The sequence below is a fragment of the Triturus cristatus genome, chromosome 8 (assembly GCF_964204655.1).
Source record: "Triturus cristatus chromosome 8, aTriCri1.1, whole genome shotgun sequence".
Classification (NCBI taxonomy): domain Eukaryota; kingdom Metazoa; phylum Chordata; class Amphibia; order Caudata; family Salamandridae; genus Triturus; species Triturus cristatus.
This window is the reverse complement of record NC_140591.1, coordinates 1,127,066,389-1,127,087,638: the sequence shown is the minus strand read 5'-3', so window position 1 is coordinate 1,127,087,638 and position 21,250 is coordinate 1,127,066,389. Positions and strand designations below refer to the sequence as shown.

The window sequence follows — 21,250 nt, the reverse complement described above, 5'->3', positions numbered from 1 at the left end:
TGCAGAACTCTCAAAGCTTCAAGGTATGCAGAGATAAAAGGCTTGGCCTGATAACCAGTTCCTCTCATCCAGGCGCCTTTCTTGATAGGCCCAGACAGCGACAGACTTCAGAACAGCAGCCTCTTCATCTCAAATTAACGCGAAGAAGCTAAAAGAACAGAGTAAGGCGTAGGCTTAAGGACAGCTTGTCGTGCACAAAGCAACCCAATATATTGCACATATTTCGCTAATCGCTAAGAAGCGAAGTTGCTTCAATTTGTTTGCGGATGGACAATCAATGTAGAGTCAACAGAAAGACGTGGGACGCACTTACCCATTTCAAAGCACGCCTGAGGAAGAACACTTAACCATAGTCGATTGTGGAGGACATTTTTCAAAATAATTATTAAAAATGGCACAAAACATACATATGTACATTCAAAAGCACATTCCAGTTTTCTACAAACTAAGGAATGTACCAAACTCCCAATGCACTACTGCCTGTCGAACAGATAACAGTCATAAATTACCAAGCATCAAACACATAGCACCTAAAACTTCTCTTGACAGCTTGCTAAGGTTTACCTAAATTAATGGGTGCAAGTCAGACCAAACACTCAATTACCAAATGCAGACAAAGACATTTCCCAAGACACAGAGGAAAACATTGTATAACCAGTTTTCAGGAAATGCAATCAAACTCTGAGCTAAAGATCACCTTGCACAAGCTAACACGCTGATGAAAAATAACTATTTGTTAACAAGCATTGGTGAAGCAACTACGTCTGGTCTTGCAGGCTGGTGCAATAGAGATGTTAAATTGTTTCATTGCAAGACTATGCACCAAAATAAGCAAAAACCTAGCTGCATAGCCTTGTAATTAAATACATTAAAAAGAAAAATGAAAAATCACATAGAACTTTAACTGAACAGTAGGGCTGCTTATTAGCAGGAAAGTGTACAAAGAACAGGTATAGAAAAGGTTTTTAATTTTAATGCACATAGGAGAGTACGATTCATATTACCACAAAAAAGGTACGAAAAGCTTTGTATTCCTGCAACGAGAAGACGTATCATAAGTGCACTAAAAACAGGATAAAAAGTAAGTCATAGTAAAAGTATTGGAACCCTGCCACCCACCTCCCGCTGGACACCACTTAAGTGCCCTTCTTGACAGTCAGATGTGCACTTATGAGGTGGGAAAATGCGGTTACTCACTGTGCAAGAGGGCCAGTGGCTCAAGGAGGCGGTCCCACTGCCCTACACTCTATGCTGTTGTGGGCAGAGGCAAAATGTGAAGGACAGCTGAACAGACCAATGGATCAAATGGGGTGTTGCAAAGCACCTCCATGCAGTGTTTATTTAGGATTTCGTTTAATCATATGAAGCTACTGAGAACCTTCAATCCAAAGCTAAAAAGCTGATGTCTGAAACACTGTACTCGAGCAAACATTCCACAGGAGAAAATGTTTGTATTGGAAGAGTTGTTAACGGCAAACTTTGTTTGATAAAATGACCACTTTATCATACACTTTATGTAAGAAATTCACCTGGTTCGCCAGTTCAGCTGAAACTGGGTTGCGACATCCTTAGTGAAAGTCCTAACCACAAGTACTCGGCACGTTTCTCTTTTTTGTGCTTGTCTGCACCGTCAGCATCCAGTCATAGAAAACACAATTATGATCTATGGTACCTACCCAATGGACCTTGTTAATCTGGTCACCGTATGAGTGAATGACATTGAAGATGTAGGAAACTCAACTGACTTCTAAATGATACTTCCTGAAAGATGTGGGACAAATGAGTTACAAGCAATGTATTCTCAGCCTCTTTCTGAAGACCAGTTGGTTCTGCTAAAAACAGATGTTGGCAGGGAGGGCTTTCAAAGTTTGCACCTTTAAACTGCAAAGAGGCGTCAGCCTTCTGAGCTACAACATGCTGAAGGACATACAGCAGATTTGTATGTTGTGAGTGGGCAAGCGTCTAATTTCACTGAGAGATTTGGGTGCTTGTTCATGGATCCTTATATGCGGAGGCAGAATTCTCAGATGAACTGGATGTTCACTGAGTGCCAATTTAGTGTCCCGAGTCCAATGGTGTCATGGGATTTTCATTCTGGGTACCAGTCTAGCTGCATCATTCTACATAGGATGGAGACAGGATTTCTCACATTAAGAGTGGTGACACAACCTCACTATTATCAGTTCGTCATTTGCGGAGAAGGGAGCTCCTCGAATTTGAGGAAGTGGGGGAAGTGGTGGAAGGTGGCATTGTCTGATTTTACTGGGACAGTGAATGTCCTATCTTAGTACTGGAACCTCCTGGGATTTTGGCTCGTTGAGTTTTTACTGAGATGGTTTATGTAGAAACTGGACGCCACAAGTGGTTAAGACAGTTTGACAGTGGTGTTCATTGTAAGTTGAGGAAAAACAGCCATGATTAAAAGCCATCCACTGCAAGGATGAGCACAGTCATCCATTTATCACGTAAGACAAGCAGTTTGTCAGGGCCTAGCCGCAGACACATGGGAAAAGTCTTATTTATAAAAACTGACGATGTTCATTATATCCCGAATTCTTCAACCATACAGGCTGAACTGATGAGAAGTAACAAATTAACCATCATATTTCATAAATGCAGATCCAAAAAGCTTAGCTTCTACAAGGGTCAATACTAGTAGGCACTCAACATAGACTCTGCCATATAATGCAGTCCCACCTCAAAGGAAGGAACAAGCAAAAACTAGGACGGAACCTTCTCGAGGCAAGCATTGGATATTTTAGTCTGAAAGTCCAACGCATCAAGACATGACACTTGATCTGCAGCAGTAGCACAGCACTCAAAGTCATCCTGTAACTAAACCAGAGGACATTTCCCCACCACAAGGTACTGTGATGTTGGTATGGTCAGGGTGGCATCCACAGGAAGCCACAAAGCCTTATTTATCACAATTAGCACTTTGAACTCAGTATCTCTTGGTTGAGATAGATTCATTGCAGGAGCTGTACGGACTGCGGTGCATCACACAGGAAATGTAGTTTTCCTCTCATTAAAGAAAATGATCCTAACTCCACTGGGAGTTGTTAAAAGGGACTGCATTTACTAGGCTCATCCGAAGACTGAGGAAGTGCAAGACTCAATCTTAACTGCTGAGGATGACGAAGTCTGTTAACAGTGCATCCTCACTAACTTCAGATTCAAGACCATACTACTAAAAAAAAAAACGCAAATTCAACACAGAGTTGGAAAGAACATTTATGCCTTCAAGGACTAATAAAATAAGGACAGATGTCCATTCAGGTTTTTTTTTTTCACCACTGTACCTCATTCAGATCAAATGATGCCTAACTCAGAGCACTTGTAAAGAAGTCCAGACGGAAACTTTTATGGAAGCCTTGAGGGTGCAAATACCAAAGCAAGATCGGAACAGCAAAGATATGAAGCAAACACAAGGAGATGATAGATGGAGCGCTGAAACTTTTCAGACACTCACCCCCAGTCACAGATCTGGGTTGAATCCATGATCGTTTTTTAGCTAACTTCGCCACCCAAATTCAGACCCAGCCATATGCAAATTAGTGCTGACCCAGTTCCTCATAGGACCAGTCTACCCTGAACTGCCAAGCCAGGTCAGCAATAATATGGACATTACAAAACTACTTACGGAAAGCATGTCACAAAGACCTGACTGAGGAAAACAACTCGGTTAGTGGTCAAGAGACTATTCAGTGTGATTTTAGGTCAATGTACAGGTTTAACCTATTGTATCCTACTCTAGCTGAATAAATGCGTTTAGGACTACTACACAACACGGCAGGGCATAAATCACTGTAGATATGCAGACTGTAATATGACATTTAATACCATTCTTGAGGTGGGCGTTATGACCCACTCAAGTCTTTGCCGTCTGAGCCATGGTAGCTCCCCACACTCAACAACGGTAACAAAAAGCAAACTGTACTTTGTTCAACTTCATATATACAATACATCTTTAAAACATTCGCTTGGAGCGGTTTTCTTGAGAAATCAATATGAAATATACTCTCTCACTCAGGTTATGGTTAAGTAAACTTGAAGTAAAAAAAAAACCTAAAAAAAAACAACAACAAAAAAAACACAAAGCGTAAAAGAGATGGTGCTAATCCAACCCTGGGGTATATTAACAGAACAATACCATCTCATTTTTCTAGAACAGTCTGAAAGAAATCACCACTTCGTTCGAGCGTCAAAAAGTTAACTAAATCTGATGGCCTACGGGAAATTTTAACAAAGTCACCAATCATGGTCTAAAAAATTAATTGAACAAAATAGCAAGAAAGAGAAAAAAAAAAAGCAAAGCAAGAAAATACATTTTGTACACAAAGCTGAAAAGAATAACTATGACGTGGGAAAGAAGTAATGGGATATTTATTTCATGTGATTTTATTTATATTTGCTTGGAAGAAGCACGCTCAGAGGAGTCAGACTTCCACACAAATGACTTGCGTGGTGAAGACATAAATTACATTTAATGCTACACCGTCAACTCCATGTTACCTGAAATCAGCCCTCCTATCAAACAAATCATTAATCTAAGAAACTGTGGCGTTCAAGTCACCTCAATGGAATATCCTTGCGGAAATTTAAAAATGTACTTTACGCATTCATAATGGCAGTACAATCAATTTTATATGGACTCAGAGGTTAACACTTTCAAACACCCCAGATAACTAGATACAGTGTTGCTTTGTAGTCATGCATGACTAATGTTAAAAATTGTAAAGTATTTCAAAGCTGTATACTAATATTTTTGTTTCTAGGCTTACAAAACCCCTATAAGCAAATCAGTGACTAATAAGTCATGGGTGAATGAAGGGGTGTGAATACAATTTTAAATGTTGACATTCGGAGGGTATGAAAGGCACAGGTAGCGCATGGGTAATGGATTACGCGTGGCCATGGACCAGGAATGCTCTATAAAGCATTATAGTATCACACCGTATGTCCTGGTTTTTGTACTCTGTCTAGAAGAAAGACGGCACATGATGAAATGTTTCAAAATGCATATGGATTATATGCTCCCTGCCACCTGGTGTATCCAAGTGTCCAAGATGCTATGAGAGGGGCCTCCTGAAGGATCATTTGTGCATTCAGTATACTCCCAAGAACCGTCCGGAGCAAGGTTTTTTTAGCAAATGATAATCACAGGAGTATCTGAGAAGAGGAAAATGGGATTCTGTTTTTGACCCACTGCCTGAGCGGATGAAGTTCTAGACAAGAGCTGTAGTATTTTAGTCTGCCGAGACAGGCTCTCTAGGCCTGCTCCTGTTCTTTTTTTCGGGTTCAGCCTGTCTGACAGTAACTATTCCTCATCTACTCAAATTGCCCGATGGTACCCATCCAAAAACTGGAGGTGGGAAAGTGGGACTTCCATGCCTTGAATCATTGGTATAAAGAGGCTATTGTCAATTTGACGTAAAGGTTGGAGCTTCATGGTTTCTACTTTCCAGAGAATAGAGACATTTGGTTTTTGTTGCAACAAATGCCACTTAGCTTTACTGACTGTGGTTTAAGAAGGCAACAACCTTGTAGCTAGGGACTTCGTGGTGGAGCTTCGCAATTTCCGTTTTCTCTAGGTTAGAGATTAGGGTGACCAGATTTACAGAAGCAAAAACCAGGCCAAGTCTGACATAAAAAGTAGGACTAAAGACTTTGGTCTCACTTTTATATTTGGCCTGCCCGTTTTTTTCAAAGCCTTGTAAATGTGTGTATGCTGCTGGGCATAAACCAATAACATTCTTCAATTATTTAAGACTTTAGAGGTGCATGTGAAAGGAGAGCATACCTTTCACTTCTGATTCGCAGGCTGACCTGACTTTTGTCCCAAAAACTGGGGCATTTTATTTAAAATTAACAAAAGTGTTGCGGCACCGGGACAGTCCTTTGGAAATCTGGACTGTCAGGGGGATTCCGGGACGTCTGGTCACCCTATCAGGGATTCAGGTGACCAATGCTTCCCTGAAAAGGTGGGGGAAACACGCTAGCAAGGGGAAAACAAGCATTTATTGTGTAGGTCTGTACTTATTTAAATAATCACATTAGTGTATGGAGTTCCATTCTGGGATTTATTCCTTTTAACCAGTCCAGTACCTTGTCGTCCCTCCTTTGTAATCACAGGGAGGTATATTTTGTTCAACGTTATTTCAGGAACTCAAAAGGGCCTGCATTACGGGGGGGGAGGGGGGGGGGGGAGGTATTTACCACACACGGTAATTATCATTATCTCAGGTGAAGGCATTTACCAAGGTTTGGTAAACAGCTATTACGCGTTTTCCCCCGGGAATAACACGAAATTCTGTAGATTTGTCTTTTTCCTGGGCCCATACTACTGATGGATTCTGGCAGGTCAAATGTGGCGAAAGTTATCAGGGAAAACTGCAAGGGTGTGATAATTACCATCACTGAACACAGGAATCCAAATGTATCCATGAACTTGTAATATGGCTCTGTGGAGGATTTCCACCCTCATCTTGTGTGACCCCCTGAAAGACGGAGTGAGACCTTAAGAGAGGTGGGAGCCCACCCCACATTTTGCTAACACTGTTCTTAAAATGGGACACGCAGTACGAGGATAAGCTATATTTAAAACATAGGCGGTATCTGCATTTACTGACTGCAATATTGTTACACTTTATTTACGTGTGTGAAAGGATCCAAGGGTCTTTGGGGGTGTGCATCGCCTGGGTATGCTTTTCAATGTACTGACCGGGACCAAGACTGTGAATCATGAAGCATTATCTAGAGAAAACTATCAGTGCGTTTGTGTGTTTGTTGCTGTGGTAACTAAAAATCAATTTTATATTGTTTGCAATCAAATCAAAAGTTAAAAAAAAATGCACACCCTTGGGAACACAATCCCCCAAAAATACTTTAACAGGGCAACAAATATATACAGTGCAGAAGACGTGAATGAGTAGTAATATTTGAATTCAGTCATTCCCATATATTCCAGCATTTCATCTCTTTACCCAAACTATGCCTCTAATATGCTTGAGGGGTGAGGTGAAATCAGCCCTCATTTTCACTTTACTGATTTTGTCTACAGCGTACAATGCTTTCCATATGCTTGGAAATACTTTGATTTCGTTTGTACCAGATGCTGTATAAATAATGAGTAGCCCCTTACCCACAGCCACCACATCTTCCCTGTCCGTAACAACTGAAAAGGGGTACTGATGAAACAGTGTTCGGGTCACCATAGAAACACAAATAATGGACTCACACTATTGCAACACCACTAAACGCCGGTGAAAAGGCTGAATTGGATATGTGTTGGTGCTATGGTAGGCCTGACCTTTCACCCTAACGGAGGCACAGCCAGTCACGGCTCGCCTCCAGTAAACATCAGTTCAGACTCCTACAAACCAAAAGAATGGAACATCCACTCTCTGAAACAATGGACGGCTAATCCCCAGCAACTCCTGAATACTTAGAGGTGACCTTTCAGGCTCGAAACAAACACTCTCAAAGAGAGCTTTCTTCTATTTCATTATGAGCCAGCGATACGACGTCTGAGCCGGCACCGCCATCAGAGAGAAAAACAGATTATCTGTATAAAGATAAGGGTATTTTCTGCAGTAGGAGTCAATACAGAGAGAAAGAAAGAGCAAAAAAAATGACCATGAATACCAGAGGTGGTACAAACGTCAAGGGTAAAAACAATATAATTGCAAAAGAAAGGGGTGCGACAAAATAGATTTGGGAAGGGGTCGGGGTACAAACAAAATAAAAACGATAGCTGATGATATAAGATGAATTAGAAATGGCAGCATCAGGATATCTTAAAGGGAAAGATGTGCAAAGCTGAATGACGGCGGAAAAATGTGCAGAAATTAAATGGAGGAATTGCTGAGCAAATATTTGCCGATCATGTGTATAACAAGTTAGCCAGACATTTGCAGAAAAGTGTTGGAATGGGTGAACACAATGTCAATGAATACCATGATATGTGCAGACCCGACAACGTCAATACCAATAAAAGCTAAGTCAATGTATGCCATAACCTGTGCTCCCATAGAAACGTCAAAACCCATAAATGCAATCTCAATGTTTAATCTATGCCCACACAACAGTGCCGATACCAACAGTAACAATGTCAATGTATGCAATAACGCAGTCATGTATAACACTGTTACGCATACGTGAAACAATGCTGATGTACGTACGCCATGATCTAGGCCAGCATAACTATGTCAATATAAGCATACATAATATCGATGTGCGCTGTGACAACTGTACGCACGATGTTGAGAATGTCGGTAAAAATGATATCAATGACTGCCCTTTTATTTTCAGTTACGCTCAGCCAATCAAGAGACAACATGCACATCACACGTAGTGATTATGCGGGACAGACAGACACACACGCTCTCCCCGAGGTTGAAAGCCATCTGTGTCCTTATCAGATGCCCACACTTATTAATTTATGACTGAGATGCTTTTTCAAGAATGTAGAAATGGTTTCATTCTACCTCACGAGATGTACATATTGTTAGCCGAACCCTGTACAAAGGGAGACATTCCTCAGACGCACTCTGTCGGGACTCACCTAACCGCTGCATTTAATTAAACCAACTTCTTCCTGTTTTGCCAAATGCCTCTTGTATTTTCATTTATTTACAGTAAAATCCTATCGGAGCAACAAAAGAAAATGGCAGAGGGCTAATTCATTTACAACAGTAAGCTGTGGCTGAAGAATGTTGCAAATGTAATAGAGATCAACACCGATAATAAATTTAGGCATTAGCAAAGCCAATGTTTAACAATTGTATGGCCGGCCATACATATGGGGGAAATATTCTGAAATTTAGGCTGTGCTTGTCTGAAGTAGTAATCACATGATCAAAGCAACATTAGAGACTATGCAGGGTAAGCTAAGCAAATATCTAATGCAAACAGCGAAAAGGAGATCCTGTGAATGCTGAAGCGGATCTTTTTTTGAAGTCTCACAGTATTAATTACCAAAGCAAAGTTAAGCACATTTGAATACCTCCGGTCTACATGGGGGTGGGTGAGGTGGAAATATCTTCCCAGACAGTGAAAGTGTCTTGCCGGCATGCCTGTAGCTGGAAGGAGTCGTCCCGGGGACTGATGTAGAGACGGAGAGACTTAATGTCAGAAATTCCATTCGTCCTTTTGTTTAACAATGAGATGCAGATTAGTCTTCTTGAATACCGCCATGTGGTAGATGACAGGGGTAAGGGCCTGGACTGTATTTTCTGTTTTTCAAGGTGAGGAAATTCCTAGGTCAGGCCCATCCTGTTTTCTGTCCCCCATTGCTGCATTAGAAAGGATGACCCAGCCAGGTCCAGAGATTTCGCACTACAGTTTGCCCATGCTGTGAATGCTCCAACTCGGAGCCAGCCACAGTACTGCTATGAGAGCAGTTTTCCTGCTGTGAGAAGAATACCCTCCTTTCCATATGATATTTTCTGAATTATGAGACCTGGAGATCTTGGAACCTATGTTTGAGGTGTCCGCTGTTTCCACCCCTCACACAAGTAAAGCCAATCCTACACATATCCAAAGATGTACTCCTACCTCTCTGTAACACCCCAAGTTATAACACATTTGGAACTTAACGTTGTGTGATATTCTGACCAATGGCTTAAACCATTCTGCTTGACCTCACGGGATGACTCTCTTCGCTAAATTTCTAATAAATCTCTTCCTTCCTCATATTCACTCTTTGCTCCTACATTAACCAAACCATATTCTTCTCACCAGATCATTTCTTCTACTCCTTATTCGTCCTGTTACCCTCTGAACCATGAGCCCTCTCCTGGCTTGCTCTACTCGTGCTACTTTTCCCCCACTCATTTCATACCCAAGTTGAAGCTAGCTCATCTCTGCTTGCCACTGCACAATCTCAGGAACTAAGCCACAAGAGACAAAAATCATCTCCCTCTCCTCCCCATTTTTAATAGCTCATTCGTGTTTCTTGCCCCAAACTATGCCCTCAGAGCAGCAGTGTCATGGAAGACACTAGAAGGTCAAATTTACTATTCTAACTCTAGTCCTATAATATTCGAGGAAAGAGCAACTTTTCCTCAAATATTCCTGGAGGCTTATTTAATATTCGATCGCCAATACTGGCATATTTTTGGGAAAGTTATATATTTCCCAAGTGTTTTTAGGAAGGGTTGAAAATCAGCAATTCTAAATTGCATAAAGTGCTGCTCTAAGGGCGCAGCTCAGGGCAAAAAAAAACTAGGAATACTTTTTCATCTATCTAGGACATTCCAGCTTGGTCCCTTCACCAGTTCTTGTTCTTCGCCGCCACAATACAATGCCTTTTTGCACGCTTCACTTGTTACCCTCTTACTCCAAGTGCCTGTCTGCTCTTCCCAACTTAAGTAAGAATACTTACTCCTTTGGTTTGTTCAAACACAACCAAATCACTCATCTTTCTGTGGTACAAGGGTGAGCCTATCACGTATACCCCCCCTTCTCCTTCGACTGTCTCCTTACCATTAACCAATACCCAACTTCACTCCCCTAACCACAGTCCTGTACCCTCAATAATGGAAGATCAATGAACAAAAAAAATTCCTGGACGTTTCCTTCATGACAGAAACCTGGTTAGGCAATGATGCAGCCCTGACACTACAGGAGGCCATTCCACCAGACTATTACACCCTGATTAGAGACTGCCAGTCCTTTCGGAAATACAGGCTAGAAGCAGGCATTTAAGAACTTCTTACCCCTGACAGCTTCTAAGATTTCTCATCTTCAAAATTTCAATTGCTACTAACCTGCTGTCATCAGTTTAGTAACTGCTGATCTACAAAACACCTCATAATAACTCTCAGCCTTCTCAGAGGTCATAGTTAACATTGCCATCAAGTATACCAACCTTTGTATGCTGGAAAACTTAAAAACCTGGTTCCGCCAACCAGGCGGGCCACAAATCATGATCTATTTCAAACCTAGAACTTCTATTCAATATCTATGGTCCCCCGCATTCAGCCCGACACTCCTTCAATATAATATTCACCCTACCAGGACATTTCAACATGACAAGAAATCAGTCCATTTTATGGAGTCCCTCCTTCAGCCATTCAATGAGACCTTAACCTCTCTTCTGCTTCCTTCACATCGCCATCCTTAAAAAAAACAAGATCTTCAGCAGACCATGGAAGAAACTAGAGTTAGTGGGCTTGATGCCTAGCAACTCTGTGATGTTAGTTCAGCAGTTCTACACCTGCCTCTCCTTCGCCAAACTTATACCCACAAAATCAATAGAAGACCGCTGATCCTACATAGATGTGAAGATAGACAGTAGTTAACAGAAAAGTAGGAAATCCATGTAAAATACAAATATCCTTTACATGAGGTTGTCTCAAAATTCGCAAAACAATCTACAAAAACGCAATCCAAAAGGCTAAGATGATTCATTACACCCTTCACTTGTGCGAAGCCACTTTTGCATGTAAAGAATAAGTTATACTGGATTGCAGGGGGGATATATAGCTAATTCAAGCAGTGGCATAACAAAACTTGAGGGAGGGGGGCCCCTCTGCAAAGAACACAGAGACTGACCTCCCGACCCAGTCAGGAGCTCAGAGCAAGGGCCAACCACCTGTGGACAGTGTTGGGGGCCTGGCGCTCGGGCATCCCTCGCACCGTGGGCTAATATTACACCACTGTATTCAAAGCTCACTGCACCTCTTACCAAGCCATCCATGGCACAGGACAGATCTTCCTTCAGCTCAAACACTGCACTTGCTGGCAAAATAGGGAGGTCCGATGCACAAAGGCCTTACTCCTAATAACCACATCCTTCAGAAAGTCCAGTGTTTGCAATATATATATTTTTTTTTATTCTGTTCAGATGGCGAGTCTTTGGATCACTCTCATAGCCAGAATAACCATCACCTATAACCACCTTGAATTCCAGACAATGGTAAAACTCAAGTTATTTCTAAATACATCACCAGCTTTGTAGCAGGGCAGAATATAGGAAGAGGTTGTGTGGCCACAAGTCTTGACTCCATCGTACTCCTTTCTGCTACACAACATGTCTAAACACAGCTACAGATTTAACTAGATTAAAATAGAAGGTACCTTCAAAACTCATGCAATACACTGCCTCAGAACCTCACGGATAACAGCACGTTCCATGAAGGCCACGTTACAATAGTGCACACACACCACCAACCATGCACAACAAAACAAGTTAGCTTTCCACCAGGGATTGACAGGGGTCTGAAACACTGTACAAATGTTAAAATACAATACCATACTACCCTGAAGATGGGTTGTATTAACAGAATATAAACACCCAATATATTTCTTACAAAACTTATAAGCAACTACTCTGGTTCCTTCAGCTTAAAGTCCCATTTAACCAAGGTTTGATTGATAGGAATGGTTTCTCTTGCAAACAATTCAACATGTTTGTGCTCCAGGTTTAAAAGTTATAACAAGACATCTAGGAACGCATCAAATTGGTTACGCTGCTTAACTTTGTTTGCAACACCACTGCATTTTATGTTTTTAAAATAAGAATTCAAAAGTGCTTTCATTTTTATTAACGGGATATATATTTTTTTTTAATATTTGTTTATTGAATTTTGCCAGGGTATTGGTTTTATAAGCTGTACAAATAATAGAGGATTTTAAAGTGCCGAGCCCAATAGTCATTCTCAAGATATGGGTTTATTTTTGTGAGTCTGCCTACTGGATACCTTTGCAGGTTGGCCTACTCAACGAGTCCTCCTGGTGGCACTTGGCATTTCTGGAACCTAAATTAACATCGATGGTGGCTCTTAAATAGTTGCCCATTAAGGTAATAAACGTGCTTGTCTAAGAGTGTCATCCTTTTCCTGCCCAGACTTCGGTAAATCGCAGACCCATTGCAGCTAACCTAGCAACGTACATTAAGGCCATCAAAATGGTACCTGCTCCACAAAGCCACCATTTCAAGAGATTAAGAAGCAGCGCAGGCTGCCATGCTACTTCGCTCCTAGGAAGCTGATATTTTAAAATTGCATACTGTGTTTTTACTGAAAATCTGATTAAGAGATTACTTGTCTGTGTTCTTCATCCCGCTCGGACTCGATCCGCCTTGGCTTTGTGCCGTTAGAGCGGCGAGTCCCTGGAAGCGGCACTTCCGCCCTCAGCGCTACGGGGAAGGTGATTGGACTAGCCGCCCTCGCCTCGTGGCTTCCCATAGGCTATTTAAGTCACGTGATCGTGACCGGGCACATCTAGAGATTAAGAAGCAGCGCAGGCTGCCATGCTACTTCGCTCCTAGGAAGCTGACATTTTAAGCTGATATTTTAAAATTGCATACTGTGTTTTTACTGAAAATCTGATTAAGAGATTACTTGTCTGTGTTCTTCATCCCGCTCGGACTCGATCCGCCTCGGCTTTGTGCCGCTAGAGCGGCGAGTCCCTGGAAGCGGCACTTCCGCCCTCAGCGCTACGGGGAAGGTGATTGGACTAGCCACCCTCTACAGCGGACTATTTAATATGGGGGAGTGGCGGAGGCGCAGCGAACGGGCGGAGCGGGGGCGCCGACTTCGCGCCGAAGTTGCGCCTAAGTTAAGCCCGTCTGCGCCCGTCCGCGACCAGGGGCCACCCCCCCTGCTCCGCACCCCACTAACCCCAGGCTTTACTACTCTAGCCATGCCTTGCGATCTCTTCGTCCCCCTATAAACAACACTTGCCCCTGTCTACGGGCTATGGACGCCCCTACATCTTGCCAGGTTTGCTCCCTGGCTCTAATCTCAGTACCCTCACTTACCCATATCCCCAGTTCTACGTTTTGGAAGCCCTCCCCATGTCAAGTCATCCCCTCCCCCACACATCATTCCACCGATTTTACTTTTCTGAGCTTGAATTGCAGGTCCCTGCCTAAGCATAAGAGGGACATTTTTGATCTTTTGGTTTCCGACAGTCCGGCGGCCCTGTTCTTGACAGAAACCTGGCTGAACGACTGCACGGGACCTGACATTGCCACAGCTCTCCCTAACAACTACACCTATGTGAGCCGTAACAGACCGGGCAAGGAGGGAGGTGGCATTGCCATTATATACAAACGGACTTACTCATGTAAGTGGGAAGATTTAGCCATACCCAACTGCGAAGCTGGTTGCTTCAAACTATTATTGAATCCTAACTACACCCTGTCGGGCGTTTTACTCTATCGTCCTCCGGGCGCTGCTGGCACATGGGCCTCTTCTTTATCGGAAAATATAGCTCCTCCATTGATGCAAACCTCGAACTTTCTTCTCCTTGGCGATCTTAATATCCACTTTAACAACACACTCTGTCCTATCTGTACACACCTTCTTCAAGATTTGGCCGCTCTTGGGGGAGGAGCCAAGATGGCGACCGGGACGGCAGCGTAGATTCCCGGCTCCGTGAACCTCCGCATCCCGCACGGCTGTCCTGCATGAGATCCTTACTCTGCGCTACGAAATCGTGTTCGTGAACGAAAGTGGCAACCGATCGTGTGACTCCGAGGTTTCTGACTGCCGTACAACCGGAGAAATCAGCGGTTGAACTTTGCGGCCCGTGCGGTCCCGAAGCCGGGACCTCGAGAGGACGCCTTCGCCGGGTGTCAGTTGAACAACAGCGGCCTGTGGTGACTGGGTGGAGTCGGTCCACCGAAGCGAAGCTCCCCTCGGCCTGTGTGCTGTTGCGGACTGATGACATGCCCGGGTGTACAATTCTCGGATTCTGTGGCGATTGCCCCTGCCTTTGACGGTGAGCTGCCCGGACGCCGTCCCTGGCTAGCCCTGATCCTTGGGGGCTGCTCCCGGCTTTCTGCGGGAGCTGGTCCGTGGCGGAGACTACTGTTGCCCGTGCCCGCGCAACGGCTGAATCTGTGCCTGCCCCAGGATCCCTGTCTTCAGCGACGTGGACCTTGAGGCGTTGTTCCCGGGGTCCTGGCCCCAATACGAGTCGGGCCTTCCCAGCGGCCATTTTGTCACGATGCAGCCTACTATCCTCTCCGCTGGGACGCAGCGAGACAGGGGGTGTGTGACTTTCGGGAGTGTGGCGGAGCGATCGGAGGGAGCTGCTCTGGGGTACGGCGACCTCCTGGAGGCCCTTGGTGCCCTTCATTACTCCTTGGCTCATGGCGCCGGGATCCTGGGGGGGAAGCTAGATGATGTGGTGACAGCGTTGGGACAGTGGCGGCATGCTGGTCCACAGGTACACAGTGGCTTTTTACACTGCACACAAGAGGAAGATGTTGCGGCCCCCCCCGCGATTAGTGTACAGCCGGACACTCCGGACGGTATGCTACCGTGTGGTCGGCTAACTGTGGACTTGATCTGTTCCGGAGGTATTGGACCTGAGCGGAAGATGGTGGCCTTGTCCCGTGCGCGGTCTCCGGCGGCCCGGGGACAATTCCGGCAACGTGTGTCTCATTTGGCTGATTCAGCCTGTCTGGACCTTGTGTGCAGCGCAGATCCTGGGGCGGCACTGGAAAAGACACCCCTCCATAAAGCGGTCTGTGCGGATGCTCAGAGACTTCCACCCCACCCGTGTGCGGCGCTTCCCGACTGTTTTTGGACACTCCTGTACCTTGGGACATCGGACATGGTGCTGGGTCGAGGGGCAGGCATGGGCAGAATCGCAAAAAGCGGTCAAGGCTGAGGCCGATCCTTCGGGGGTGGTCACCTAGTAGACAGGCGGACTCATGGTTGCGCGCTCTCGTGGTTATTCGCATAATTGGTGTATAATGCTCCCCATCCCCCCCCCCCCCTTTTTTTTGATATGTCGACTTGGTGCTGCTAATTGCTTGCTGGGGGGAGATTTCACCGTGCGGGAGGGAGAAGCCGGGGGTATGTTTTTTAAGGCCCTCCTCCAGTTTATTATATTCTTTCCGCCCCCCCGTCTGGGGGGGCTCTTTCTCACTCTCTTTTTTCCCTGTCTCTTCTATATTTCGGGTCTAGTTCCAGGGCGACAGGCACACTGCTGGGGGGTGGGGCCATACTCATTCGCAGAGGTGCAGGGTGGGGGGATGGGGGAGGGGACTCTTTAGTCTTTATCTCTTTTTCCATGGCCTCCTCTTTTTTCTCTGTTCCTTTTTGCTTATTTTTTCTGGGATCAGTGCGATACACTACCCTGATTGTGAATCGTTTGCTCTTCATGTGTGCCACAGTTTCCGGGGGGTTCGCTGGGCTCTAGGTACGGGGACCTGCAGGCGCAATTATTTTTGATATTTTTCCACATCCGTACTTTTTCGCGCCTGCGCCATTGTTTCAATATATTGCTGCTTATTGTTTACGTCTCTTATCCTTGCCCCTTCTCGCTGTTGGGAAATTGTTTGGCACCTGATCCTACTGTTTTGTCTTATCATAAAATGAAAAACCCTTTCTCTCCTGGTGTCCTACCTGCGCGGCTCATTGGCCGGACTATATTGGATTGAAGACTTTGCTCTCCGAGGTGCCGCCTGTGTTGACATTTGCTTTTATTATCCTGCTTATTTAGCGGCCGGCCCCGGGGGGTTGTAGGCCCACACGTGTAAATGATTGAAACATCAATAAAGGTTTTTCAAAAAAAAAAAAAAAAAAAAAAAAAAAAAAAGATTTGGCCGCTCTTAATCTACACAACACTGGCCCTACACACAAGGCAGGTAATCTACTTGACCCCATCTTTTCGAACCTTGACGTCATCACCTGCCTCCCTTCCAAACCTATTACCTGGTCCGACCACTACATTGTCGAATTTAACATCTTGACTAGTGCTATTGTCGGTCCACCAGTTCACATTCAGACCCTCAGACCGAATAGAAACTGGAAAAAACTCAATCTGCCACAACCGAATCGCCAGCTTGTCACAACCCTACCCTCTCTACCCAACAATATCACTACCAAAGATGAAAGTTTAATTAACACATGGCTTTCTTCAGCCATTGACATCTGTCTCCCGGCCCGAAACGGAAAACAAAACTTTACCCACCCCCCTGCCCCCTGGTTTAATGACCAACTCAAATGCGCCAAATCCAAGTGCAAGAAACTTGAACGCATATGGAGATCTGAGTATTCCCCCAATGATAAAGAAATTTATAAAACGGAACTTCGATACTACCACTCCCTGTGCAAATTTGCCAGGGCAAACTATGTAAACACCTCTATTCTATCAGCCCAACACCGTCCAAAAGCTCTTTTTAGAGTAGCCCAAGAACTTTCTGGACAATCAAACTTGCCAAAAGCCCCCTGTTTGGACACAGTCCAATGCAATACACTTGCTGAATTTTTCACGGAGAAAATAGACCGCATCTATGCCGGTTTTGATGCCTCCCCACGAGCATTGGACAACCCCCCCCAGTACAGATCCTGACACCACCTTCCCCCAGGATACTACTACCCTTGCCCCTCACACTTCCATTGACAAATGGGATCCGATCTCTCTAGAACTCTTCTTTAAACTCATGGCTAAAATCAAATCTGGCTCCCCACTTGATGCCATGCCCCCTCAAATTCTAAGCACCCTTGACACTCCCGCTCTTTTACCTATCCTAGCCCTCCTGAACGCATCTCTGTCGGAAGCCACCGTTCCTGCAGTTTGGAAACACGCCATGGTGGTTCCCCTTCTCAAAAAAACTAACGCCGATCCCAACAACCCTTCTAATTTCCGACCCATATCTCTACTCCCTTGCCTGTCCAAGGTATTAGAAAAACACATCAACCTCTGCCTCTCCTCTCACATTGAGGACACGAAATTCCTACACCCATCCCAGTCTGGCTTCAGGGCTGGATTCTCCACCGAATCCACCCTCCTAGGTGTCACAGAGGCTATCAGACAGCAGGTGGACAGAGGGGAGACGGTGGCGCTTATCCTGTTGGACTTAAGCGCTGCGTTCGACACAGTCTCCCATGACATCCTCCTCTCCACCCTAAAGGCCGCTGGTATCCATGGCACTGCTCTAGCCTGGATCGCCAGTTTTCTGTCCGCACGCACTTTTCAGGTCTTTTCCTCCACTTCTGCCTCCACTGCCCTCCCGTCCCCACACGGTGTACCCCAGGGCTCTATCTTGAGCCCCCTTTTCTTCAATATTTATGTCAGTCCTCTCGCCTCTCTGGCAGAACAATCTGGTCTCTCTATATTTTCATACGCGGACGACACCTAAATCATTTTTTCTCTCTCTTCTAATAAACACGCCCCCATTTCATCTCTCCGATCTGGGCTCATTAATATTGCCAACTGGATGCAGACCAATAAACTAAAACTTAACGGCGACAAAAGCGAACTCCTTCTATTCGGTCCTGACACCTCTCTCTGGGGCCCTAAGCATTGGCCTCAGCAAATGGGTCCCCTGCCGGTTCCATCCACCAAGGCTCGCAACCTGGGAGTTACATTTGACAACCAACTGTCCATGAAGCAGCATGTTGTGAAAGTCTCAGCCACCTGTACTAATATCATGCGGTGGCTGAGAAAAATAGCATGGATGCTTCCGCCAGACACCCAAAGAACTGTGGTCCAGGCTTTAGTAACCTCCAGGTTAGACTACGGTAACGTGCTCCTCCTTGGGGCTAGCAAGGAGGTAACACGTAAATTACAGGTGGTGCAAAACATGGCAGCTCGCCTGCTCTGCAACCTGCCCAGAACTGCCTCTGCCACCGTTTCCCTGCGCAGCCTTCACTGGCTGCGCATCGAATCAAGAGCAAAATTCAAAGCCCTCTGCTATATGCACCGGATTAAAACAGGCAACCCCCCCCCCCTACCTTTCCATTTTGGTTCAACCGTACTGTCCAGTGCGCACCCTCAGATCCTCCTCTTTTGGCACCTTCTCCGTGCCCCGTTTCAAACGCACCAGAGTTGGTGGTCGCTCCTTCTCCTATCTGGCGCCATCACTCTGGAACACACTCCCCATTTCTTTGCGCTTTGAAACTTGCTACCTGAAATTCAGGAAAGGCCTGAAAACCTGGCTTTTCTCTGCTTAATCTTCTCCCATCTTTTGTCTCCCTGCTTCTTTTCCTCTGTCAGCGCCGGGAAACCCCTGGGTATCTGTGCGCTTTACAAACCCAAATATAATAATAATAATAATAATAATAATAATAATAAATAAGTGTACGCTTCCTCTGCCCCACTGCCAATAGTATTTCAGTTACTGATGAAACCCTTTCTAAATTTATTGAAAGGGAAGATGGGCATCAGTAACTTAAAGAAGCTCAACATACTCCACAAGGAGCTGGGTCTTGGGTTCCCAACTTAACCTTGTGCTACAACTTCCTTTTTAGGTCTCACCTAAGCCACACGTGCTGTTACTGTTTTTCATCACATTTACCTACCTCTGGTTGCAAGCAAGAGAGAAACTGTGTGAAAAGTGGTCAGTCTGCAGCCGAGAGATCACCAATCGACTGCCCCCTAGAAAAGACCGGTTGAGGGAGTATAAACAATGAATACCCAAGAGCATTTCTAGGTCCTATGAGAGGAAACCCCATCAGAGGGCCTTTGGATACTGTTTTGGGCAAGAAAAGCCAATCAGGAAAATGTATTGTGTTTTGGCTAATTTAGGCAAAATATGTACATTTCAACCCCAGCAGGAAGCACTGTCCAAGAGGAAAATGTTGTCAATTCTGGAATTAATTTGTTTCTATTTTAATTATTGGAATCTAGCTAAGAGTGTTAACCAGGCTTTCTTTTAATACATTCTTATTATTTATTTGCTAGGGAAATGCATTATCTATTTTGGTGTAATTTATTGCTTTATAGTCTTATCTTCACTCTCATGAGCGAAAAATTAACACTTAGTCTCATACTAATGCACAAAGCTCACATTTTGATGACTTGTACAGAGTTCTTATTAATCTAGATCCAATTAGAGTGGGACTTGGTGAACTGGGTTTTAAATTCCTCACAGAACAACACCTTTTGATGACCAGAGAGATCCAAAATTAAATTGTGTAGCATATCCAGACTCACTATCCATACAGTGACAATACAAGATGGTTCAGTGAGAACTGCAATAAAACTACTAATCTTAGCAAATTTCTGGCTTCATCAAAGGCGTTTTCTCGCTTACTGTATGGTAGATATGCTTCTTTCCAGATAGAACTTCAATGTGAATATTACTGCCATCAGGGCATTTTTAATTTGTATTCCACTTAATTTCCAGCCTTGCAGCAAATGCTATTCTATCACAGTTGATGCGTAGATTTCAGAGCATTCTCAGTGTTAGGACTTCATGCTACAATGCAGAAATCTCCAAGACATTGCCAAAGGATCGTGCCTCCTCGACATCAGTAAGACCCAGTTTGCCAATTTCATATGTACATGCCGTTTTAAAACTTACACTCATGCACCTCTTTCAAATCTCCGACTACTTTAAATTCAGTTGACAAATGGGGGAAAAAAAACAAGGAAATAGAAAGAGGCATAAACTTCAGAAATGAAGAAGACCTATTTACTCAACTGCACCTATTTAAATTCAAAAGTGATGGGCATATTTTCCTACCTCGGGAAGGGTATTTTTTCTCTCTGCATTTTCTGACTTTTAGCCACAGGCGTGTACCGGAGTATCCAGTCAGGGGGGCACTACAGACCAGGGAGATATGCCAACTCATCATTTGTTTAAGTTGCTGCATTTGTCCTTTATTTAAACAAAAAAGGGATATAAGAAAATTAGGGTATATGGCCATTGACTTGAATGCTCAACCCAGTATTGCGATAACAGCAGAGGTATTACCCGTAATTTAATAAAGCCTTTGAATTCTAGATAACCTTAGCACGACTATTCCCACCATGTCATTCAAATCCCAAAAAAATACTCTTCACATGCAACTAGTCATTAGGTTGAATACAGAGGTTATGTAACTGGAACGCATACTTGAGCCCCCTGACCTGCCTACTTTCCATCACACTGTACACTCAAACACTCAATCAGGTGTTACGGACCGGCCAATCATTGAAATCTTGACAAAATCACAAGAGATTCAGCAAACTCCTGAAAGCTAAACAATTTAAGCTTGCTTTCTAATTGAACTACTGATAGAGGACGTGATGGAAAAATATCAGACATGTGTACTCACCCATCACATCGGACTCCATCTTCCCTACTCTTTCATCAATCTGTAAATTTACTACATTCTGATGCGCTCTAAGATAATCCAAAGAACATCTTGTGCTTTATATTTTTTGTAATAAATACAAAATCCTTCAGGTATCCACACAATCCGCCTGAAAATACTAATACAGCTACTCTAAACAGGCAGTTCTATTGCTCCACATTGAGTACAAGATAAAATGCTAGTACTCAGCAAAAGAAATA

At 44.2% G+C, this 21,250-nt stretch overlaps 1 protein-coding gene across 2 annotated transcripts in view; it reads right to left on the bottom strand.

The window, feature by feature from the left end:
• Nucleotides 1-21,250, bottom strand: part of RNF149 (ring finger protein 149) — a 91,251-nt gene that overhangs the window by 59,994 nt on the left and 10,007 nt on the right. Inside the window, exon 2 of one of the 2 annotated variants that reach the window (XM_085622757.1) lies at nt 20,438-20,572. The exons of the other annotated variant lie outside the window; for it this stretch is intronic. Within the exon in view, the coding sequence (XP_085478883.1) occupies nt 20,438-20,572 (135 nt within the window). The remainder of the gene's footprint in view (nt 1-20,437; nt 20,573-21,250) is intronic. 2 annotated transcript variants of the gene reach the window in all.